The 20,232-nt window shown below is 43.3% G+C and overlaps 2 protein-coding genes across 4 annotated transcripts in view; one reads left to right on the top strand and one right to left on the bottom strand.

Annotated features, from left to right (window-relative positions):
• Window positions 1–953, top strand: part of SLC25A21 (solute carrier family 25 member 21) — a 514,834-nt gene extending 513,881 nt beyond the window's left edge. The window contains exons 10-11 of the mRNA XM_007180729.3: window positions 125–211; window positions 888–953. Coding sequence (XP_007180791.1) covers window positions 125–174 — 50 coding nt within the window. The 3' untranslated portion in view covers window positions 175–211; window positions 888–953. The remainder of the gene's footprint in view (window positions 1–124; window positions 212–887) is intronic.
• Window positions 91–17,326, bottom strand: PAX9 (paired box 9). 3 transcript variants are annotated; one of them, XM_057544318.1, is made up of 4 exons: window positions 17,110–17,326; window positions 15,725–16,351; window positions 12,598–12,740; window positions 91–3,226 (listed from the first exon to the last, which is right to left on the bottom strand). In XM_057544318.1, exons 1-4 carry the CDS (start codon window positions 17,111–17,113, stop codon window positions 2,972–2,974), a joined length of 1,029 nt encoding a protein of 342 aa, XP_057400301.1. In that variant the 5' UTR covers window positions 17,114–17,326; the 3' UTR covers window positions 91–2,971. The 3 variants fall into 3 exon arrangements, with proteins under 3 accessions (XP_057400301.1, XP_057400302.1, XP_057400303.1); XM_057544319.1 differs by having other exon boundaries at window positions 91–2,212; XM_057544320.1 differs by lacking the exon at window positions 91–3,226 and adding an exon at window positions 11,817–11,945.
• Window positions 17,327–20,232: the final 2,906 nt, after the last annotated feature.

Here is a 20,232-nt window from a genome sequence, read left to right as displayed (position 1 = left end):
TTATTACTTTTTATTAACTTAGAGCATTTAAAGTATAAAAATAAAGGCTTTTTGACATACTGTATATACATACACAGCCTTCGGTTGTACATCCTTTCCAACGTGTTTTTAATTTATATTTCAGCCCAGTATTTAACGAGGGTCGTTAAAAGTAGGACAAAACAAGAGAAATAAGAATGTGTCTGCTGTCCAACTGCATTCTATCCTTCAGGTAATACTCTTGCCTTCTGTGACAGAGAGCACTGCCTGCATAGAGGCCATGAAATTGAACCTTTAACCTCTCCATGTGGATGGGATGGAAAAGGATCTCTGAAGAGTGCATTTGCCAGGTTAAAAACAACACTTTTACCCCCTAAGAATCAGAGGAAATATGTCAACAGTAACCAATAACAATAATGTTTTGAAAATCAAACAACCCCATATCCCATCCCACTTTCCTTCTCTCATTTTTAAGAGCAGCTTTAAATCATAATGTGCTTTAAATAGCCAATTGTATTTGGGCTTTCTCTTTTTAAATTTACTCCATGTGAATTCACTGTTGCTAAGAAAAAACCTAGGGAAAGAAAGAAAAGGAAAACTTTGATACTATTAATATTAGATTTTTAAAGATACAAGAACCGGAAAAAATATATAAATAGCATAATAACAAGAGATTTCTTAATTTAGATAAAGAAAATAACATTTAGTTATGTTTCCATACAAACAATTGATATTTTTTAAAGACTCCTAATAGCCGCCTAAAAACATCTGATAAGGAATAATTCTGTACCTTATGTCAGTTTTTCTGCATGGCAGGAGAGTCCCTGTACAGTGTGGTTTTAAAGTCTCCACCAAAATATTGGACTGGTATTTTGTTCCATTCGGTTTATAGTCTATTTTCTCACCAGACTGGGAACTCCAGATGTCAATAGGAGTTTTACAAGATCAAAGGAAGACTACGGCCCTGAGAGTTCATCTGCTGCTTCTGCTTATTCTTCTCCTGAAGTTATAATCCTCTGTTTGCAGCACTGAATTTCGGTTGCTTTAGAAATAAATGCAGTTCAAAGCTCTCTATGAGATATCTGCTGCTTGAAAAAAGCAGTTCCTCGAACATAGCTTGTGTGTCAGAAATCTGCTTACTGTTTATATCCTGGTGATTTGAAAACCTAGCTAATCTAGCCATCTGAGTTTTAGATGAGGCCATGAAACCGATGTGACAGAACGGGATTGCCATGTGGGCTGTGCACAGCACAGACAGGAAGAAATCAAAATCACCTAACGAACGCATCTTTAACAACATCCACATCTAGTGATGTGCTCTGTTAGTTACTGCACAGAATTAATACCCAAAACCCGCAATATATTAACTTAACTTTCCAATAGATGAATTGTACCAATGTTTTAAAAACGTATTTTCAAGCCTATATTGCTTGTTTAGAAGAACTTTCTAAACAGAAGCAATTAAAACTGTAGAATTTTGCCCAAGAAAATCAACTGTTTTAAAATACAACAACACATAATCACATGCTCACACACACACACACACACACACACACACACACTCACACACACACACACACATACCCCTCAGCTCTGTGATTAACACTAAAGTGAAAAACAAATTGGTTTAGAAAGATCCATCAGTTAAACTGTGCCCTGTAACTCCAGAAATGAATAAAGGGAATTTTTAAAAATTAAATAGCATTTGTATTTCTAATACCACCACCAGTTTACCTACACGTGAAACATGCTTCTGTACAACAATGTAAACTTCACAGCAAGCCATTTTTACATTCATTAGAGCAGAATTTTCCATTGTCTTTAAATTACAACGTAATTTTGGGCTGAGACTGCTGAACACACAGGTAAGCCAACAATAACAACAGTACAATTTAGTTTCACAGTGGTTTTCTTAACATAAAGTTCGTTTTAAGTGTCTTTGCAAAGCATTTCACATTAAACTTAAGTTTCTAAGTGACTTCCTTTAGAGCCTTGTTCAGATATTTTCCACCCTCTTGTCTTTATATGCTTGGCATGTGTGTTGTTTGATTGGGATACAAAATGGGAGACTGGCTTGTTTTATCTGTGTTTTGAGTCCTCTGTTGTAGAAAGAAAATGTCCTTCATGAGATGTCGAAGCCTTCACTGCACACACAAAATCTGGGGCAAGTCCAGGTCCAGGAGCCTGAGCAGCCCACCACCAAACAGAGACAAAGACATTGCCGGAAAGTCACCTTTGCAAAAAGAAAGGAAAAAAATAGAGAGGGGTGGGGGCAGGGGAGGGGCCTATCCCATGGAATGAAAACACAAATGCACCAGAGTCCATATTTACAAACTAATAGAAAGTATAAACATTATTGTATTTGGAACCAAGTCAAAACACCAGGAGGAGCTAAATTCAGATATTGCTTAAGTTATACATATATTTTCCAACAAAATATGCCATCTGTTAAAAATAAACAACGGATCACTCAAGTCAATTGTTGATTGGTTTCCTAATGATGAATTAAGGATTATTTTGTTACCTTATTTGATTAGAGGGTGTAGCATAACTTTTTCTATATCTATTTTCTTTTATTGATTTTGCAAAATCTCAACAATTGCACGTTTCAGAAGTTCAGGTTGATTTAGAATAAATATACACGTGTGGTTTTACCAAAGACTAGTTTTAAAAGTTCCTTAAGCCCTTTGAGGGGTGCAGGTTTCTTCACTACGTTAAAACAGTGTGTGGCCAACACAAACGTCTCATTCAGTCCTTAACATTGCTTTTGTTTTTAACTCCTACAGTCATGTCAGGTGTTCTGTGAGAGAGAAGTTATGGTAAGAGATATTTAAGTGTCATCAGCACAGAGGATGTGAGTCCGTAAAGCCAGCTTTCGAGGCAGGAGGGTTGGAGGGCAGAGGGGTGGGATCCGAGACCAGGGAAGAAGGGGAGGGTGTGCCGAGGGGGGGGGGGGGGACTCGGGTGAAGCTGCGGCAGACGGAATCTCCCATCAGAGTGCGGAAGCCGTGACAGAGTGGCTACCTTCTCGGGCTGCCTGCATTCCCTTGAACGCCAGCGACGCGGGAATGTCACAGTTGTGGGGGGAAAGTGGGGTGCCACTGGCATGTTGCCACCCGTGTCCAGCAACATAACCAGAAGGAGCAGCGCTGTAGGTCATGTAAGGCGACACTTGGGCTGGGGTAGGATAAGGAGCCATGTTGGATGCTGACACAAAACTGCTTACAGCTGGGAGACCATTTGGTGCCTAAGAGGAGTAGGAAAAGAGAAGAGGTGAAAATAATCACATTAGAGCGGTTGACATTTCACGAGTTCTTAGAAAGAAGCAGAATGTCAGTTCTGAGTAGTAACTAACAATATTCTGACCCTACTTTCTGATTTTTTGTTGTTGTTGTTTAGACTTGACTCTTTTTATATTCTAAATGCATTCACCGTCTTGCTACGTAAACATATTCTTTCCACAAAGATTTTGAGGAGGCAACAACCAGAATATTCACAGTATTTGCTTTTGCTACTTGGAATTATAGGAAGGAAATGCAGGGTGAGAAAAGAATTAATTGTGATTAAGTACTCTTAGAATCCATTCAGCTCTCTATCTGCCTTTGTCAACCTTCCCCATACTTCAGTTTTGTTTGACTCTTTTGTTGAGGCATTTGTGAAGGGCCTGGTTGGTATAGCTTTAATTTCCAGTAAAGAAGGGCAGAGTATGGGCTGTCACTTTAGAAACTCAAAATGAGCATGACCTTTGATAAATAAAACGTGGGCCATATTTTAAAACATCATGTTGAAAATGCTTGTTGGACGAAGGACATGCAAAATCAGGCAGTTTGTCTATAAGGGTTTTTTAATGACAATTGGGGGTATATTTTCCAGAGCTATTTTATCAGAAAGGAAACTGTCAGAATATAAAAGAATCGCATATGCATGGTTTTGAAATTGGAAAATTTGCTTGCTAAGTTTTAGGGCCCTGTGATCTGAATTTTTAGAAGCCACATGGATAAATCTCTTGAAATGAATTTAAATGTAAAATGTTAGTTTGCAAACAAAATGCAGCAACGCTGGCAGGCAAGTCTGCCTAGAAGCCAGTGTTCTCTTGGCAACCAATAAATTATTGTTGGTATCGTTACTATTAACAACACCAAAAACACCCTGATTTCTAATCCTCATTCTGGCATGAATACTCGGCATCCTTCTTCAACTAACTTCACTTTTCCCCCTGAATTTCTACATTGTCGGGGCTTCCCTGGTGGCGCAGTGGTTAAGAATCTGCCTGCCAATGCAGGGGACACAGGTTTGAGCCCTGGTCCGGAAGATCCCACATGCCGCGAAGCAACTAAGCCCGTGCGCCACAACTACTGCGCCTGCGCTCTAGAGCCCACAAGCCACAACTACTGAGCCTGCGCTATAGATCCCACGAGCCACAACTACTGAGCCCGCGTGCCACAACTACTGAAGCCTGCGAGCCTAGAGCCCGTGCTCTGCAACAAAAGAAGCCACCGCAAGGAGAAGCCCGCACACCACAAGGAAGAGTAGTCCCCGCTCGCCGCAACTAGAGAAAGCCCGCGCAGCAGCGAAGGCCCAACGCAGCCAAAAAGTAATTAATTAATTTAATTTTTTAAAAAATTTCTACATTGTTTAGAAATAAAGAAAATCCTGTTTCCTGGTAGTGATGTGAATAAATAAACATATATCACCATATTTCCTAATGAAACTATAATGTAAATAATAGAAATATTATTCATAAAACCAATTTAAGCCTTAGAGGTAAGAAAAGCAGACATATGTTGGATACTTCTTCCAATTCAACTGCAACACAGAAATTGTTTTCTAATTTAATTCATTTGGTTATTATTTTCACTTCCACATCTATGAGAATGCAACAGTGGGGTCTCAAAAATGATTTTCTCAATTTAGAGTAATGCATGGAGTAGAATATATACATGAATGTGATTTAACACTACTTGTGGATTTCTGACAAAATAAGAATAAAAGTAGAGGAGTTAACTTTGCGTAGTTGGTTCTATAAGAAGACACATCTCATGTTCTTTTTGTCAGAGTGCTTGTTCTTTGAAAAATGGGGAAGAGGAAAGGAAACTGAGGTTTCCTGAATCTGTCCTATGTCCCAAGCACAAAGAAATATCCAACATATTTTATCGAATAATTGGAACTGACAAATTGTATCTCATTTTAACCTACTGAGTTTATAATAATTACAAGATAATTTATAATGAGTACAATGTGATGGTCAATTGAAATTAAAATGTGTTACAAAGGATGACGCTCTGTTTTTGAACAAAGAAGCCATTGCATATCACTGTTGAATACAAATGAAATATTATCCTCTTTTTATACAAAAGAATATAGATTAAGGAGTTTAGCCATTTACCCTAGGCCAATCAGCAAGTCCATGGCCATGTGTTAAAAGAAATTATCATCCCTGTCTGATGCACGATCCTCTGTAGCAAATCATGCTACTCTCCCAGACAATTAAAAGATAGATACAATTTAATTTCAAACTAGAGCATCTTTTCTGGTAAAAAATTCTTTCCTCTTCTAGAACCTGATTCTCATTCTTAGATCCTAATTCTGTTTCTTAACTTCTAAAAGAAAACTCTTTTTCCTGCTTTCTGAAAATGGCTCATTAGAAAATGGCTCAAAAAAGATATACTTTAAGACTCTCAACAGATGAGTATGAAGATAGACAACTGTCAAATTGCAGAAGAAATTTAGCATTGCATAGAGATTTTATTTCTGATCATTATTATCTAGAATTTTCCCAATAACCTAAGAGAAATTAGTTTGGAAAGGGATTGTTCCAATTCAGTTATGGAAAGGTGTTTGCATCTATATTTGGCCTCTTCCATTCTAGCATTAATTAATATTTTATACTATTTGTGCCAATGTGCACCAAGAATCATAAAATAAGAATGTTAAGGCTGAAATTACTTTTAAAATAATGAAAACCTTTGTTCAACAGTTTCCAAGTACATAGGTTAGATTATTTAGTGTAATACAGAAACAGCGTATTGTTTAGCAATACAGTTAGCAGAAAAAAACGTATTGGTGAGTTCTATTTTTCATCACAGCTAAGTTTTTCCTACTCATTCTGTTTTCTTTATATTTTTTCTATCATTCAACATTACATTTCTCTCTGAAATACTTGCTTTGTTGTAGTCCCTTTCCCTTCCTTACACCCTTGCCCTTGGAACCACTGCTCCCTGATGTGACCCCTTTATTTGGGGCTCTTCAGCCATTCTGATGTAATGTCCACAATCCCTTACATGGGTCCACTTCTTTTTGCCCAGAGATGTTCTCCCTGAGAAGCCAGGCTGGACTGGACTCTCATTTTAGATAATGCTCCTAGGATTTGGGGGGAGGGAAAATGTTGGATTTAGGCCCCTGTTACCTTCAGGTGCCTTACTTACTCCATAACTACATTTGTTTGTCAGGTGTAAAAAACACTAAGAGTTCTTTCCAGATTTGTCCATTTTCTATTAAGGCAAACTTGTTTTTTATGCTATTAGTCCTATTAGTATGAAATATTTCAAAGTTCTCTAAAATCTGCAATATATTTAGAGTCATTTTAGTGGTGTGGGCCCCTCTGTACTGCAGAAAGGAAAGTTGGGAAGGGAAGCTCAGAGAGGTTTGACATCCTCTTGTAGAAAAAGGCAAGGGGAGGCTAATAAAGTGTTTGCTTAAAAAAAAAAGAAAGAAATCTTTAAACTTAAACAGTTTAAAAATAGCTCTTAGCTTTCCCTCAGGTTAAATTATGACCTAGATTTGGGGTGGAAAAGTTTTGTCTTAATTTCCCTTTTTACTTTGAAAGTTCAGATTTAGAAATTTTAAAAAATGGCATGAGCAAGATAAGAGAACAAACATGCTTTAACTAAAGCGTACCTGCCACCTTCACTATTCATTCGTTCTAGTAACTCAATAAACACATCAATTTTCTCACTATTAATTTTGAAACATGACATTAGTAAAAGGTATAAATCTCTACCAGGTAAAGTAATTGTTATTTATGATGCAACCACTGAAAGAGTAAAATTTTCCACCACAAAGGAAAACAACTACAGGTAGCATTGATGTTTGTTTATTCTTTCCAATAAAAGAGTACATGACTTAAACTTCCCAAATCTGTTTAATGTTTTCAGTGAAGGGCATGTAATTAATCTGAAAAGCTAGTTAGGCTGAGTAGAGACTACCAAATGTACACCATAAATATAGTGGGAGCAAACATGCCAAATTGCTCTATTTAATTGGATTGTAAATATGATTTATAAATCGACCAACATATGGAATCCCCAGGGAAGAGTAAACAGATTTTCCAAATGAAACCCCAGCGATGGGCATGTAATGGAAATCTCATTTTTGAAAATGACTTTACCTAAAGATTCCATAAATAAAACGTCAATCCATCAACCCCTTTTTCATGTGGATCTTCCATGAAAGCCCTGAGAATCCTTTCCTGTAAAGAACTGTACAAGGGTCCTCCCTAAGGCAAACTATCTTCTACCTAATGTTGAGAACGAGATTTACTAATACAAAATAAAACAGACCAAATTGTATACTCTGGAAAAAGTAAGTTCCTTGCTCTGTTGAATGTTTTTAGAAAAAGATGGATTTTTATCCCACTATATCTATATGGGGATTTATATCCCCATATAGATGCAAACACCTTAAACAAAAGAGTCCAGAAAAAATACATAAGATGCAATGTAGTCTAGTTAAGGTCATCACAAGAGAGAATGAAAGTATGAGTTTTCACTGCATTTGTTCTAAAATGTTAGAAATACAGATTTGCCAGTTTTCAAAAATATTCCTAAGTGAATATGTCAAGAATCTATACTGGCAGAGAGCTAGACTGTAAACAATTTGAGGACAGGAACTTGTCTTTAATCATCTCATATCCCCACAAAATGGGACACATTATAGGCGTTTCATAATCATTTGTATACTTAAGTTAGTGCAGCCTTTTGAAAGCAAAAGATGTGTTGCTCTTGCTTTTAAAAAACAACAACAAGAAAGAAAAACAAAACTGGGCACCCTTTATCACAGAACAAGCATAACACTTTAAGTAAGCAAAATGAGTAAAGCTGTTGAAAAGGTAAATAAAAGTTGTAACCTAGCTATTTCATTATTTGATTTATGGTCATTCCATTTATTCCCCACCCCCACCCCCAGAGAAAATGGAAATGCATTAGTATCCAAACACTTGTGACCATGAAAAACTGGTATGACAACTGTCTGGCAATTAGATGTTATAGACTATTCTTCAGATGCTGGTAGTTGTCTACTCAACATTTTTTCTCCTGAAGAAAATGCAAATAGCACTGCCAAGTCTTCTATCCACAGTCTTTCATCCACTCATCAGTTCTACCTGGTTCTTCCCTTATGACAAAATCAGTTTACCTTGGTCTTATAATAAAGTAGGTTCAGCCACAAATAGAGATGTGCTTCACCTAGAATTTCAACCTCGATATCATAAGCAAGAAAAAGCTTCAGATCTGAAAATAAACAAGATTCTCTCTCTTTTTTGGTGAAATCATTTTTCTGACTGCTGTTCTACCCTTCTTAATTCGTTATGCAATAACCTAGTAAAATAAATCTGACAAAATGAAATGACGGTTGTAAATATGGTTTCAACATTCATCCAAAAGGATCTTAATTATGGATAACTGCAGATCTAAATGTCTCTAGGTAATGAAAAGCTGCTATTTAAAATGTTTTTCTAAACTTTATGTTTCCAAAATGTTATTAAAATTGATGTAGCCTTGAAAAAAATTTAAATCGCTTTTTTTTGTATATTATATGACACATTTTAGCAATACATAATCAATAATTTTGTTTTAAAACATAGTTAAAAGTTAATCAGGTCAAAGAATATTTTTCATAATAAATAACATGAATTTCAAAGACTATTGGCATTTGCCTAAAATTGCATTCTCTACAAAATTATAAATTATTTAACACAAAGTTAACTTTGTTTGATATGAAGAAGAATCCATGGCAACTTCATTTATATTTTCACAAGAACAGTGTGTCTTCGAGGACAGCCAATCTGTTAAATAATGCACTAGAAAATTATATTCAGGATGCTGAAATACTATCTTTATTTCAAATACAATGTATAAATGCATGTTTCATAAGAATTTCAGATTAATTTACGTCTCCAAATTAAACTCTTTTCGCATCTCATTTAACTCTGAACTCTTTCATAAATTCAAGTATTTATAGACTAGTTTCCATTCCTGAGATCTCAATCTGTAGCTAATTTTATATTAAACTTGCTGTCTGAGTTGATGTATATACTACCCCAAAAGGAAGATACTCAAAGATTATAAATCTACCATTCAGATTACTTTAATTAGAGTACCAGATATTCATTTTTTTCTGACAAAGCATGCACAATTATACAGAGAAAATTTCAAGAACTATACAACTGTTTATAAACTGTTAGAATGAGGCATTAATTCACTAAGTACCATGTATAAGGGTTGATATATTCCAACCTCATGTTTCTCTGTATGTATTTGTTTTTGTTTTTGTTTTTTTGCCATGCAGTTGCATTCAAGAGAGGTTTTACACTTTCCACAGAAAAGGACCGGCGATTAGGAACCAGAGAACATTATTGTCATTCAGAGTTAGATGAGATTAAAGAGTTCTAGCCCAATATTAAATGTGGGTGAAAAAAAGCCAAAATAAATATCCTTTTTCTTCTATCCTCAAAGGTAGACAATATGGACTTCTGAATGGCACTATAAAATATCAATTGCAGTGTAATATTAAAGTGTACAGTTTGAATATTCTAAACTAATGTTTTAAAAACAAGATAGATGTGTGCATAAGGTTCTAATTACTAGCAATCGGGCATCTTTCTTTGCAGTTTAAGCTGAAAATAGAAACTCTAGATTACAGTAATCAATAGAACCTATGATCAGTTGTCAATTCAGCCCCTCTGGTAATTTTACAGGTATATTCTGACAAAGGATTATGCTCTAAATCCTATAATCCTGAACCCTTGATTTCCTCCTTTATACACTAAAATGAAATTGAGATTATATAATACTACACTATTTAATAACAACCATAAATGCACTAAAAGTATTATGTGCAAAAATTTTGAGAATTTTTTGTTTGCCAAAGACTTTCAATTTTTGTTTATAATACAAATAGAGAAAAGTTTTACCTAAGTTTACACTAGGGTTGTGGAAATGTACATATGCTGATAACATTTTGAAAAATAACTTTAAAAAATAAAACTACCCTTTGAATATTTGTAGGAGAAATGCATATATATATGGAATACACACACACAACACACCTTACATTTGCATGTTTGTTTATGAGCAAGTTTTAATGTATAATTTTACCCTCAAGGAACTCAACATCTAAATTCCAAAACTGCTCACAAAATGACACAGTCTAAGTGTATGTGTCTACTTAGCACACCTTCAGCATTAAGCACTATTTTGATAATTATAATAGAGTAGCTACTGAATTATGCACAGAAATTTTTCAAGTTTTGATATTTTACATCATTTGTATTATCTTGCTACATGGCAATGCAGAAGATTAGCATATTGCCAATAAGAACTTTCCAAATGAAAGTTTGATACAAATGTCTTTTTCTTCTGCAAAAAAATTTTAACTTGTCCTCAAGCACTTAGAACAATACTTATTTGGCCACTTATTTAAGTTATACTCTTATAAATCTGATAATTAAGTGACTTGATATTCACTGTATAAAATGTAATGGATTTTTAATGTTCAGAATATGCAGGATAGATTACTTGACACAGTGTTCTATTTTTATTTTAAATTGATTAGTTTCATTTTGAAGTGTATGTATTAACTAACCATTTCTAAACAAGATAATACACTAGGTCTATAATTCAAGGGAGTAAAAATAAAAGTAATCATAAAGATTTTTGGATTATGCCGCTGCTTTATATATAAACTGGGTTCATCAACTACATGTGGGAATTAGAGACCTTTTTTTTTCAACTCTGTACTTCACAATGTTATTCCAGGAAATGATGACCTAATAAACATTTCTGAGCACCAATTAAATGCTTACTACTCTGTATGCTAGGTGCTTTATAGATGCTCTATTGTTTGTAAAAAAAATACCTTGACACTTTTTGACTATGAGCTGGCTGACCAAAGTATATTCTGACAAAAGAAAAAATTTCTTGTTTTTGAGTCAATCTCTAACGCCATTTCTATCATGGTAATAATATTTAATGAATGCCTACTATGTGCCCGATGGTTGCATTATCTCATTGAAATTTCACATCTCTTGAGGTTGGCCCTATTATTTCCCTATTTTATAGATGAAAAAAATGGAGGCTCTAAAAGGTTAATAACTTGAGTAAGTGGCAATGGTGCCATTGTACATAATGCCTCTTCTTTACGAATTACCTGCTCTTCTGTGGAAGGTAGTGACAAACTTTCTTACAATTTCTCTTTGGCATTCTTTACAGTAGAAGGAGATTCAGGAAAGGGACCCTCCTTCCTTGCTGCTATTTTCTGTGATATTTGTCATGGGAGAGCTACTAATCTATATGGGATTCTGTTTTAACAAAATAAGGGAGGGAAGAGGAACTGGAAATGGGGTTTGTTAGAGAAAACAAAGACTAGGATTTTTTTTCCCAATTGAATAAACGTTGCAAGTTCCATTGCGCTTAAAAAGTTTATTTTAACAGATAAGAAAACATTAAAAGTTTTAAGATTTCAAAATAATAAAATGAAAACTGGGTATTTTGAGGCTTTGGAATTGGAGTTTGGTATGAATACATTTGCAAACCTACACAGGTCTGCTCAAAGAAACCTTACGCTGCTTTAAGGTCCAGGTTTGTTTTTGCTGTTTGCTTTTTTGAGAGCTTTGAACTCCTGACTCCACCGTGGTGATGAATTTAGACTCAGAACTCTTGGGCTTTTGTTGTTGTGGTTGCTTAGTTTTTCTCAAAGGGAAAAAAAAAAAAACACGGGTGTTTTAATTTTCCTTTTGGAGAGTTGGGGGAGGGAGAGAGGGAAAGAAAAATTAAATGGTCCACAGCCAGTCCGTATAATTTGAGGTTTTCTCACTAACCTCCCTGGGGAGATTACGACGTGACCTTTAATCGGGAAATGGTAACTTTACGCAGTTGATCTGCTTGCCCTCTCCTCGCCGTCGCTGGACCAGCCACGCGCGCCCGTTCTCTGGGAGCCGCGGACCGTCCGCGCGGGAGGAGCCGCAGCGGCGCGCCCTCGGGCGTGCGGACCGCTCGTCCCGCGCGCAGCTGGGAACCCACGGCCGCTCTCCCGGTCCCTCGGAAGCGCCTTCCCGGGTAAGTGTACCCCGACGCGAGCCGCGGAAAGGGCTTCAGGCGCGACCTCCCCGCGCCTCCAGGGGCCGAGCAGGCCCGGAGGCGCTTCCAGGGCCGCGGGGGTCGAGGCCTCACTACGCCCTCGCGGGTCCGGGCCTCCGTCCCGCCCCCATCGCCCCGGCCTGGGGCTCGTGGCCGCCACGGGGAGTCGACCTGGGCCTCTCCTCGGTAGAGGCTCCGAGAGGGGCCCGGGGCCTCCGTCGCCCGAACCCCCGCGGCCCACCCGGCGGGGCCCTCGCCTCCTCACCTGCGCGTACTTGGCTTCCTGCTCCAAGGCCCCCTTCTCCAGCCCGTTCACCGCGTGCGGGGCGGCGGCGGGGAAGTTGCTGCGGCCCAGGCTGCTCCACTCCTCCACCTTGGGGCTGTGGTAGGGCGAGCTGTCGCTCACTCCTGGGGAGGAGGAGAGAGGGCGTCAGGCTGGAGGGCCAACCGCGCGCCCCCTCCTGAGACCGGCTGCGAACCCGCGACCCGCGAGCGCGAGGGCTGCGACCTCTGCCGGCCCCCTGCCCTCCGCCTCCCAGGGGTGCGGGAACGGCCCCTCCGGCAGGGAGCCCAGGGCCCGGCCAAGGTGACTCGCCTCGAAGTAGGCCTCTCCCCGCCCTCTCCCCCACGCCCGCGGGAAGATACGTTTTTCTTTTTCATCCGGCCTTTGATTACCTCCTCCCGTCCTCGCTCCCCCGGGGAAACGAGTGGAAGGAATCTGAGAATTTCCCCCCAGTTTTCCCAAATCGGGGAAAGAACCCGTGAAACTGGTTGCGCCGTTCTCCCCAGTCCTAAGTCAGGGTCCCAATCCTGACCCAGGGTCGACTGGGGTTCGACAAAACTCTGAGACCGGTGCCTTCCGAAAAGGGAGAGAGGGTCTCCCAGGCCTAACCGCGCCTATGCTGGCGCTCAGAAACATCCAGAAAAGTGCTCACTGTGCTGTGGAGATCTAGTACTTATGTCAACAGATGGAACAAAAAACCTGCACAGTCCTTTGCAAACAAATAACTAAAGGATGCCCACAATATACATACAAAACATAGGTGCACAGGTTTCTGCCTTCCGTATGTGCCTACCTTGTGTGAGACTACCCTTGATGCTCTCTCTCTACACATTAAATACATGAGGTTATGTGCATATGACTTAAAAAATAAATACTACAGTTACCACTGTAAATGCCACCAGTGTCAGAGGTAAGGTTATAGGTTTTCTTTTTCAATGAAACAAAAGGTTAGTATAATTAAAGTATAAGTATTTTGGAAATGAAGTAAAGCCATCAGCTATCCTTTATGTTTTTAATAGAGATGCTAAGAAAATTATACGGGCGTAAACTGATTACCACAATACCTAGAGGTGTGCATATTGAATCACTGGCATCTTTAAGTGAGCAAGTAGAATTTGAAAGAGAAGATACTTGAAAACTATGAGCAGTTGGTCTTTGGGACCCATGGGTGGAGGACTGAAGTTTGACAAAGCTACTACAACTTGATTTTAAATACTTCCATCTGATACAGTGCTTCAAAGGGGCAATCATTTTGTAGAAACGATCATTGGTAGAACTAATCATTTTATATTCACAGATTTGTCAGAAAACAGGTTGTTTAAAGCTGGCATCCAGAATCAACAACATGTAGAATAAAGAGTTGCTCCTCTCCATAATCTAATACTTTTTCAACTGACATTTGGTCTGATTGTAGGCTCCCTAGGGAAGAAGAGTTTTCTTTTCAACTCTGTCAGTCTTTTTTCACTATGCCTCCCCCTCTCCAGAGAATTAGATTGTGTTCCAATTTGCACCAGGAAACTGTATTTTGGCCCAGAACTGCCAGTCTCTTCTTGCCTTCCCAGACAAAAGGCAATCGGTGGGCACAAGCCTGAAGTTATCTTAAGAAATTGAGATCCCCCTGCGCGCCCCCATTTCTGCTGATCTCACACTTTCCCATGAACCGGGGCTTCCTTTAAGTGTCAGTGAGGTCAGTTTATCCTATAAATCAAGGGCAAACTCTCTTCAACTAAAGCTCCAACCAGCTCCGAACAAGACAAAACCGGGCTCTTAGAAGGATCTTGTAAAGTCACAGTCAGAAAACAAGAAGATGAGAAATCAGGGCTATGCTTTAATTATTTAAAAAGATAATTGTGCCAATGTGGTGGCAACCGAGAAAGGCAGGAAACAATTAAAGGAACTATTTCCCCTTTTCCTATTTAATTTTTCCTCTGCTCTTTTTAAACTTCTGTCTGAGAAATTAAGAAGGTAGGCTCTTTATCTCTGCATTATTTAAATTTTGCGTCTAGGGCATTTTTTACTTTCTTTTCTCCCTACCGAGGAAGAAGTTAACGCTGTTTTTGTTTTGTTTTGTCCTGTTTTAACAACACAGTAAAAGAAAACAACCTCGGGTCTCCTGCGGAAGCCCGATTAAACACAAGGGCTCGAGGAATCGTTCTTAGCAAGCAGAAAAGACACTCACCACACGCAAGGTCAAGGGTGAGAAAGGAAAGGCACCACTGAAAACGTGCAGGGACTAGATGTCCACTCACATTCCCGGGGACTGGGGGACCCTAAAGGGAAGCGGCAGGCACGGGAAAGAACAGAAAAGAGGACAGCATGGAATCGCCGTGAATTTTCTCTTCATCACAGCGGTGGTTGGTGCCACTTCCTATGATATATATGTAGTGAAATCTGTTAAGGTAAAAAGTGTCGGGGGTGGGGGGAGGAGGGGGGAGGAGGGGGAGGACAAAGAGAGAAATAAAGCAGAAAATTAGTCCCAGAATGAGCAATGCTGTAACACGCAAGTTACTAGTAGTAACTTCAGGACCTCCGTTTCCGAGGAAAATGAAGTGAAGCATAAGAATGAAACCAATTAGGTGACATTTGAACTTCCTGCCTGAGCAAATTTGGTCTGATTGCCAGAATGCAAGAAGAACACTGCAGTTTCCACAGGGTGCCCGACTCCTCGCGGCCGCATCTGATCCCCAAACAAGCTACCCACAACAGTGTCTGCAGCCGGCAGCCCCACGCCTGCTCAGGCCTCTCGGGCTGCGCCCCAAGTCCGGCCCCGGCGGCGCTCTCCAAGTGAGCGAGCTGGTCTTAGGCTGCGGCGGCGCGCGAGGCGGGGGAGGGTGGAAAATGCGAACCATGTGTCGGGGATGGGGGGATGCTGTGGGTCTGGTCGTTTGAGATGAGGCAGTAGACTGCGTGTGGCAAGGAAACGAAGGGCATGAATTTCACGTTAATGAGATCAGGACACCCCCTGGGAGGGCCCCTTACGTTCCCAAAGGAAGAAGCCTCAGGCAGTGGGATAGACGCGGGCCCCCCCGGAGGCCGCAGATACAGAGACCCCAGAGAGGGTGAGGAGGGAAGCTCTGCACATCCACACATCCGGTCCCCGAGCCCTTACCTTGGTCGGTGATGGAACGAATGCCCAGGATGTCAGTGACGGAGTGGGAGGAGGGCCAGGTGCGCGGCATGGCCACTGAGCCGGGGATGGCGGGCACGCCGGGCGGCGTGGGCACCTTAGCCGCGGCCGCCGTGATGGGGCTGGGGTACGAGTAGATGTGGTTATAGGGCAGCGCCGGCTGCGGCGCCGGCTGGTGCTGCTTGTATGAGTCGTAATGGCCCTGTTGGGCCAAGTTGCCGATCTTGTTGCGCAGGATGCGGCTAATAGAGCTCACCGAGGGCACGTTGTACTTGTCACACACGCCGTCCGCCAGTAGGCGGTCCCGTATCTCCCAGGCGAAGATGCCGGGGTCCCTCTGCTTGTAGGTCCGGATGTGCTTCACCACAGTGGGGGTGGTGACCCGAGGCTTGCTGCCCCCAATGGCTCCTGGCAAGATCGAGCCTGTCTCATTGTAGCGCGCCAGGATCTTGCTGACGCAGCCGTGCGAGACCCGTAGCTGGCGGCTGATGTCACACGGTCGGATGCCCAGTTGGGCCAGCTCCACTATGCGAAGCCGGATGGCGTTGGGCAGCGGCCTCCCGTTCACGAATACTCCTCCCAGCTGGTTCACCTCCCCGAAGGCTGGCTCTGCAAAACGAACACATGGCGCGCGGGGACGCGCATCCGCAGTTTGGGACAAGCGCTTGCCACTCGGCCTCCGCGCGCGTCATGGGACAAGGCGGATACACCCGCCTCGGACTAAGGACCCGGGCTTTCACCAAACCGTAAGGTCCCTGAGCCTTGAGGGACGGCCGCAAATCACCGCGGTCGAGTCAGACCCTCCTCCCTCATTCCGGTAGTGCCTGCGGCCGCTACAGGCAAATGTAGTGGTGAGACGCAGGGCCTCTCCGAGTGCTCAAAAGTCTCCGAAGCAGGCGGGGAAATCGGTCTTGACGCCTGCAAGCGGCTGCTTCTCGCCTACTCGGCGCTAAAGTCCTTGTGCCGCTCCCCCTTGATCCCCAGCGCCCCGCCTTGGGACCTGCGCAATTAGACAAAGTCTAGTCTTTTTTTCTGGTTGGCTTTTTTCGCCCCCCCACCGTGTCTGCGTGTATGTGAAACAAAATTTGGTCCGCAACTGGGACCGCGGGGCTTGCTGATGCCACCGCTCCCTACTCTTGAAATCAGAAAATGGCATCAACAGCAGCAACCCAGTAGCCCGCGTTCAGACTGAGCTGCTGTGCGTCGCTGACCCTTAGCGTGTTCCTACAAGTTGTAGGAACACGAGCAAAGTCAATAAGGAGAGTGTGAGCGCTCAGTGGTGCGCGCCCTCGCGCGCCCTCCCTCCCTCCCTCGCCCGTTCCCTCCCTCCCTTCCCGGTTCTGACAGCGTCCCCCGCCGCCACTCACCCATTGCTCCGAGCAGTACACCAACCGGGCCCCAGTTCCGCACTCCCAGAAAGAAACTTTTCGCGTGGCCTCAGTGGCCCGGTGTATCGCTCCCCCGGGCCGCTGGTGCCTCCGCTTCTCCCCGGGAGGAGGCGGCGAGAGTGCAAAAGGAAGGAGTAAAAGGAAGTCTGTGCCCCGATGAAAGAGGCTTGAGTTCTGCATTTCAATCTAAGCAGCAACGTGGGCTGGGCTGAGCGGGGCCGGGCGGCTCCGTCTATCACTCACTAGGGACACGCCCTCAAAGAGGAGGGCCCGAAGGCAAGCTGCATGATGATTGGTTTGGTCCGTTGAGCGACAGCACAGTCCGGGAAAGTCCTTCCGCTGTCTCTTTCAATCTTGCTCTGCACCTGGGTGACTAAATACAATGAAAAGAGGTGTTTGACACCTTCCCAGGGGCAGCGCAAACAGACAGCAAAATCAGGCTGTTAAAAATGCTGAATAAGCAAATGAAAGCGTTTGTTCTGAGTATGAGAGACTCGAAGGGAGAAGGGGCTGAGAATACTTCTTTGGGGGAAGGATGGACATCTCAGAATTTAACTTCAAACTCTAGGTGGGAGGTGAGCGCCACCCTCTTTGGTGGTGGTGATGGTGAGCCTTCTTAGAATAGCCTGTCCTGTAAGCCTCGAGGGGATATCAGGAGAGGATGGCTGTTACCGGCGGGTCCTACCGCACTCCAGCCTACGCCAGGTGGCCAGAGCCCAGGTGTGAGAAGGTAGGCCCGTCGGAGAGACGAGGAGAATTAGGGGACACCAAGCCAGAGATGGAGGCCTTTGTTTCCACCAGGTGGAGACCTCTCCCCCGGCCTCGTGACTAACGCCCCACACCAGTCTCTAGGGAGTTCATCCAGGAGCGCGGGGTAAAACCCAAGCCTAGGCTCCAAGCAGGAACGTAGGCACACGCGGCTAAAGCAAGCGCACAGCCAACGTCGACCAATTGCCAGCGCATGGGGCACTCTCTGCGGAAGCCCGCGCGCCGCAGGGCTCAACCGTGTTGCTGGTCCGCGGGCCCTTGGTGCCGGCCGAGGTTCTCCGGTTTTCCCCCACCAGTGAACCACTGCAAAGGGCTTTTGTTTAAATATGAGAAAGACTTGGTTCCAAGAAGGTGAACACTGAGCCTGCACATGTATGTGATTCCCACGTCTTCTGACTAGCTGCCAGAGGCCCTGCAGTTCAGCCTACCTTGTGAATTTTCACTTTCATTCACGCTAAGTCTAATCCAAAGTGTACAGTATTCTTTTTGGCAGTCAAAGTTATTCACATTTTGAGTATCGGTTATGGAGAATGCTAATCCAAATCAAAAGCAAGATGGGGAACATTTTTAATGAACTTGGGAGTTTGTACTGCTTCTGGTCGAGGATACTGATACTGCTACTTGACAGTCATACGTTAGCTCTTTCTTGTGCACACAGGTTTCGGGCTGATTGTCCCACAATCCCGAGGGATGGGCTCTGGTTTACACATAGGAAAGCTGACTGGGCCCCGATCCGGGCCAGTAAGTGACAAGAGCCCAGGAAAAACTCATGATCAGCTGCGCTTTTTGAAAACGAACAGTAATCTCCAGATCCTCAGGTTTCTATGGCAGGGGTGCCCTCTAAGTTGAAATTTACAGGTAGGAAAGATTTGAAAGATAAAGGAACTATGAAGTCAAACATCCTTAATTCTTTACAATCAGGTTCTTGTGGAAAGTCCCACAACTAGAAATACTTGAACTTATCTGCCTTTTTGGTTGTTGTTACTGTTTCAATTGTTTAAAATCTCGAAGTTTGACTTGACAGCGATTTCACCCCGGTCTGACCCGCAGTACCTGTTGTGTGGCACCCTCTGGTGCTCTCCAACTCGGAGGTCCTTTGTGGATCCCAGATTTTAAAAGCAGTAGCTCCTTCTGGGGGCAATTTATTTGAGTCTGTGGTACCTGAGGGGAGTATACGATTTTGCCTGAGGCTTGTGCGATGGAATGAACGTGCTGGGCATCTTGATCGAGAGTCTCCCTGACCCCGCTTCCCCCTCGCTGACACACACTGAGTAGCGACCCCTGCGCGGACTCTGTGCCCAGCTGTTGGGTGCCCAGTGATCACTTCTCGGACTCTGCAGGGCTGCGAAGTTGATAAAAGGCTGTTTGCCTTCTGACTGGCAAGACCCAGTGCCGTGATGTGTTTCTATGTGCTCTGTGAGGGCTTTAGCACCAGCACCAGCCTGGAGTGATCCGGAGGCTCGTATTGTTTGGAGCCCTGGCTAGGAGGACCTAACAACTCCCTCTCGTTCGCCCCCGGCTCCCTCAGTTGCCTCATATTTCCCGCCCAGGTTTGCTGATGCCTCTCCATTTCCACCTGTGGTAGCAGGCGGTCTTGTCTGCAGTGGGTCCCCTGCTCCGCGCCCCTCAGGGCCCAGCAGGCCCTCTTTACGCCGGCGAGGGCGGATGTTTGGCACTCTCAGCTCAGCGCATTCCCGAGAGCAGGCGAAGGATCTTGTTTGGGGACACTGAGTATCCGCAGCAACCTGAGGCCCGGGCTCCGGGGGCAAAAGGAGTCGAAGCTTCAGGGGACAGACAGAGGCGCCCAACCCTAGAGGAAGGGGCTGATGCAGAACCCTCCCAGGACGCACACTGAGTGCTGTGGCCAGGTAGCCCGACACCCGATGAGCTGGCGACCCGATGAGAGACAAGTGACCTGAAGGGGGAGGAAGAGGGATCGGTAGGGGGGTAAGAGGGATTGGTGGGGGGGGGGAAAGAGGGGTGGGGGAGGGAGAGAGAGAGAAACAGTAAGGGCCAGTAAGCCTCGACCGACGATGGGCGTAGGGATGCAGAGAAAAAGCAAGGGTCAGTTGAGGTCAGCACCCCTTGGTTACTGCCTGCTCTGAACCCGGGAGATCACACAGAGATCGGAAGAATTTCGACTAAAGAAATTTAAGACCAAAACCAAAACACAACCAGTAAGGTCTGCAGCTGACACAGGCCGGGGAGAAGCCAAAAGCCCTTCCCAGGGCGCTGTCTAGGCCTCCTCTGAGGAGCGACCCGTTCTCCGGGTAAATATTTACTCAGTGGGAGACTGGAAGCTGGCAGGGCGGGAGGGTGTGAAGGAGGGGGCTA

This window comes from Balaenoptera acutorostrata, chromosome 3, assembly GCF_949987535.1.
Source record: "Balaenoptera acutorostrata chromosome 3, mBalAcu1.1, whole genome shotgun sequence".
Classification (NCBI taxonomy): domain Eukaryota; kingdom Metazoa; phylum Chordata; class Mammalia; order Artiodactyla; family Balaenopteridae; genus Balaenoptera; species Balaenoptera acutorostrata.
This window is presented reverse-complemented; position numbering and strand designations above follow the sequence as displayed.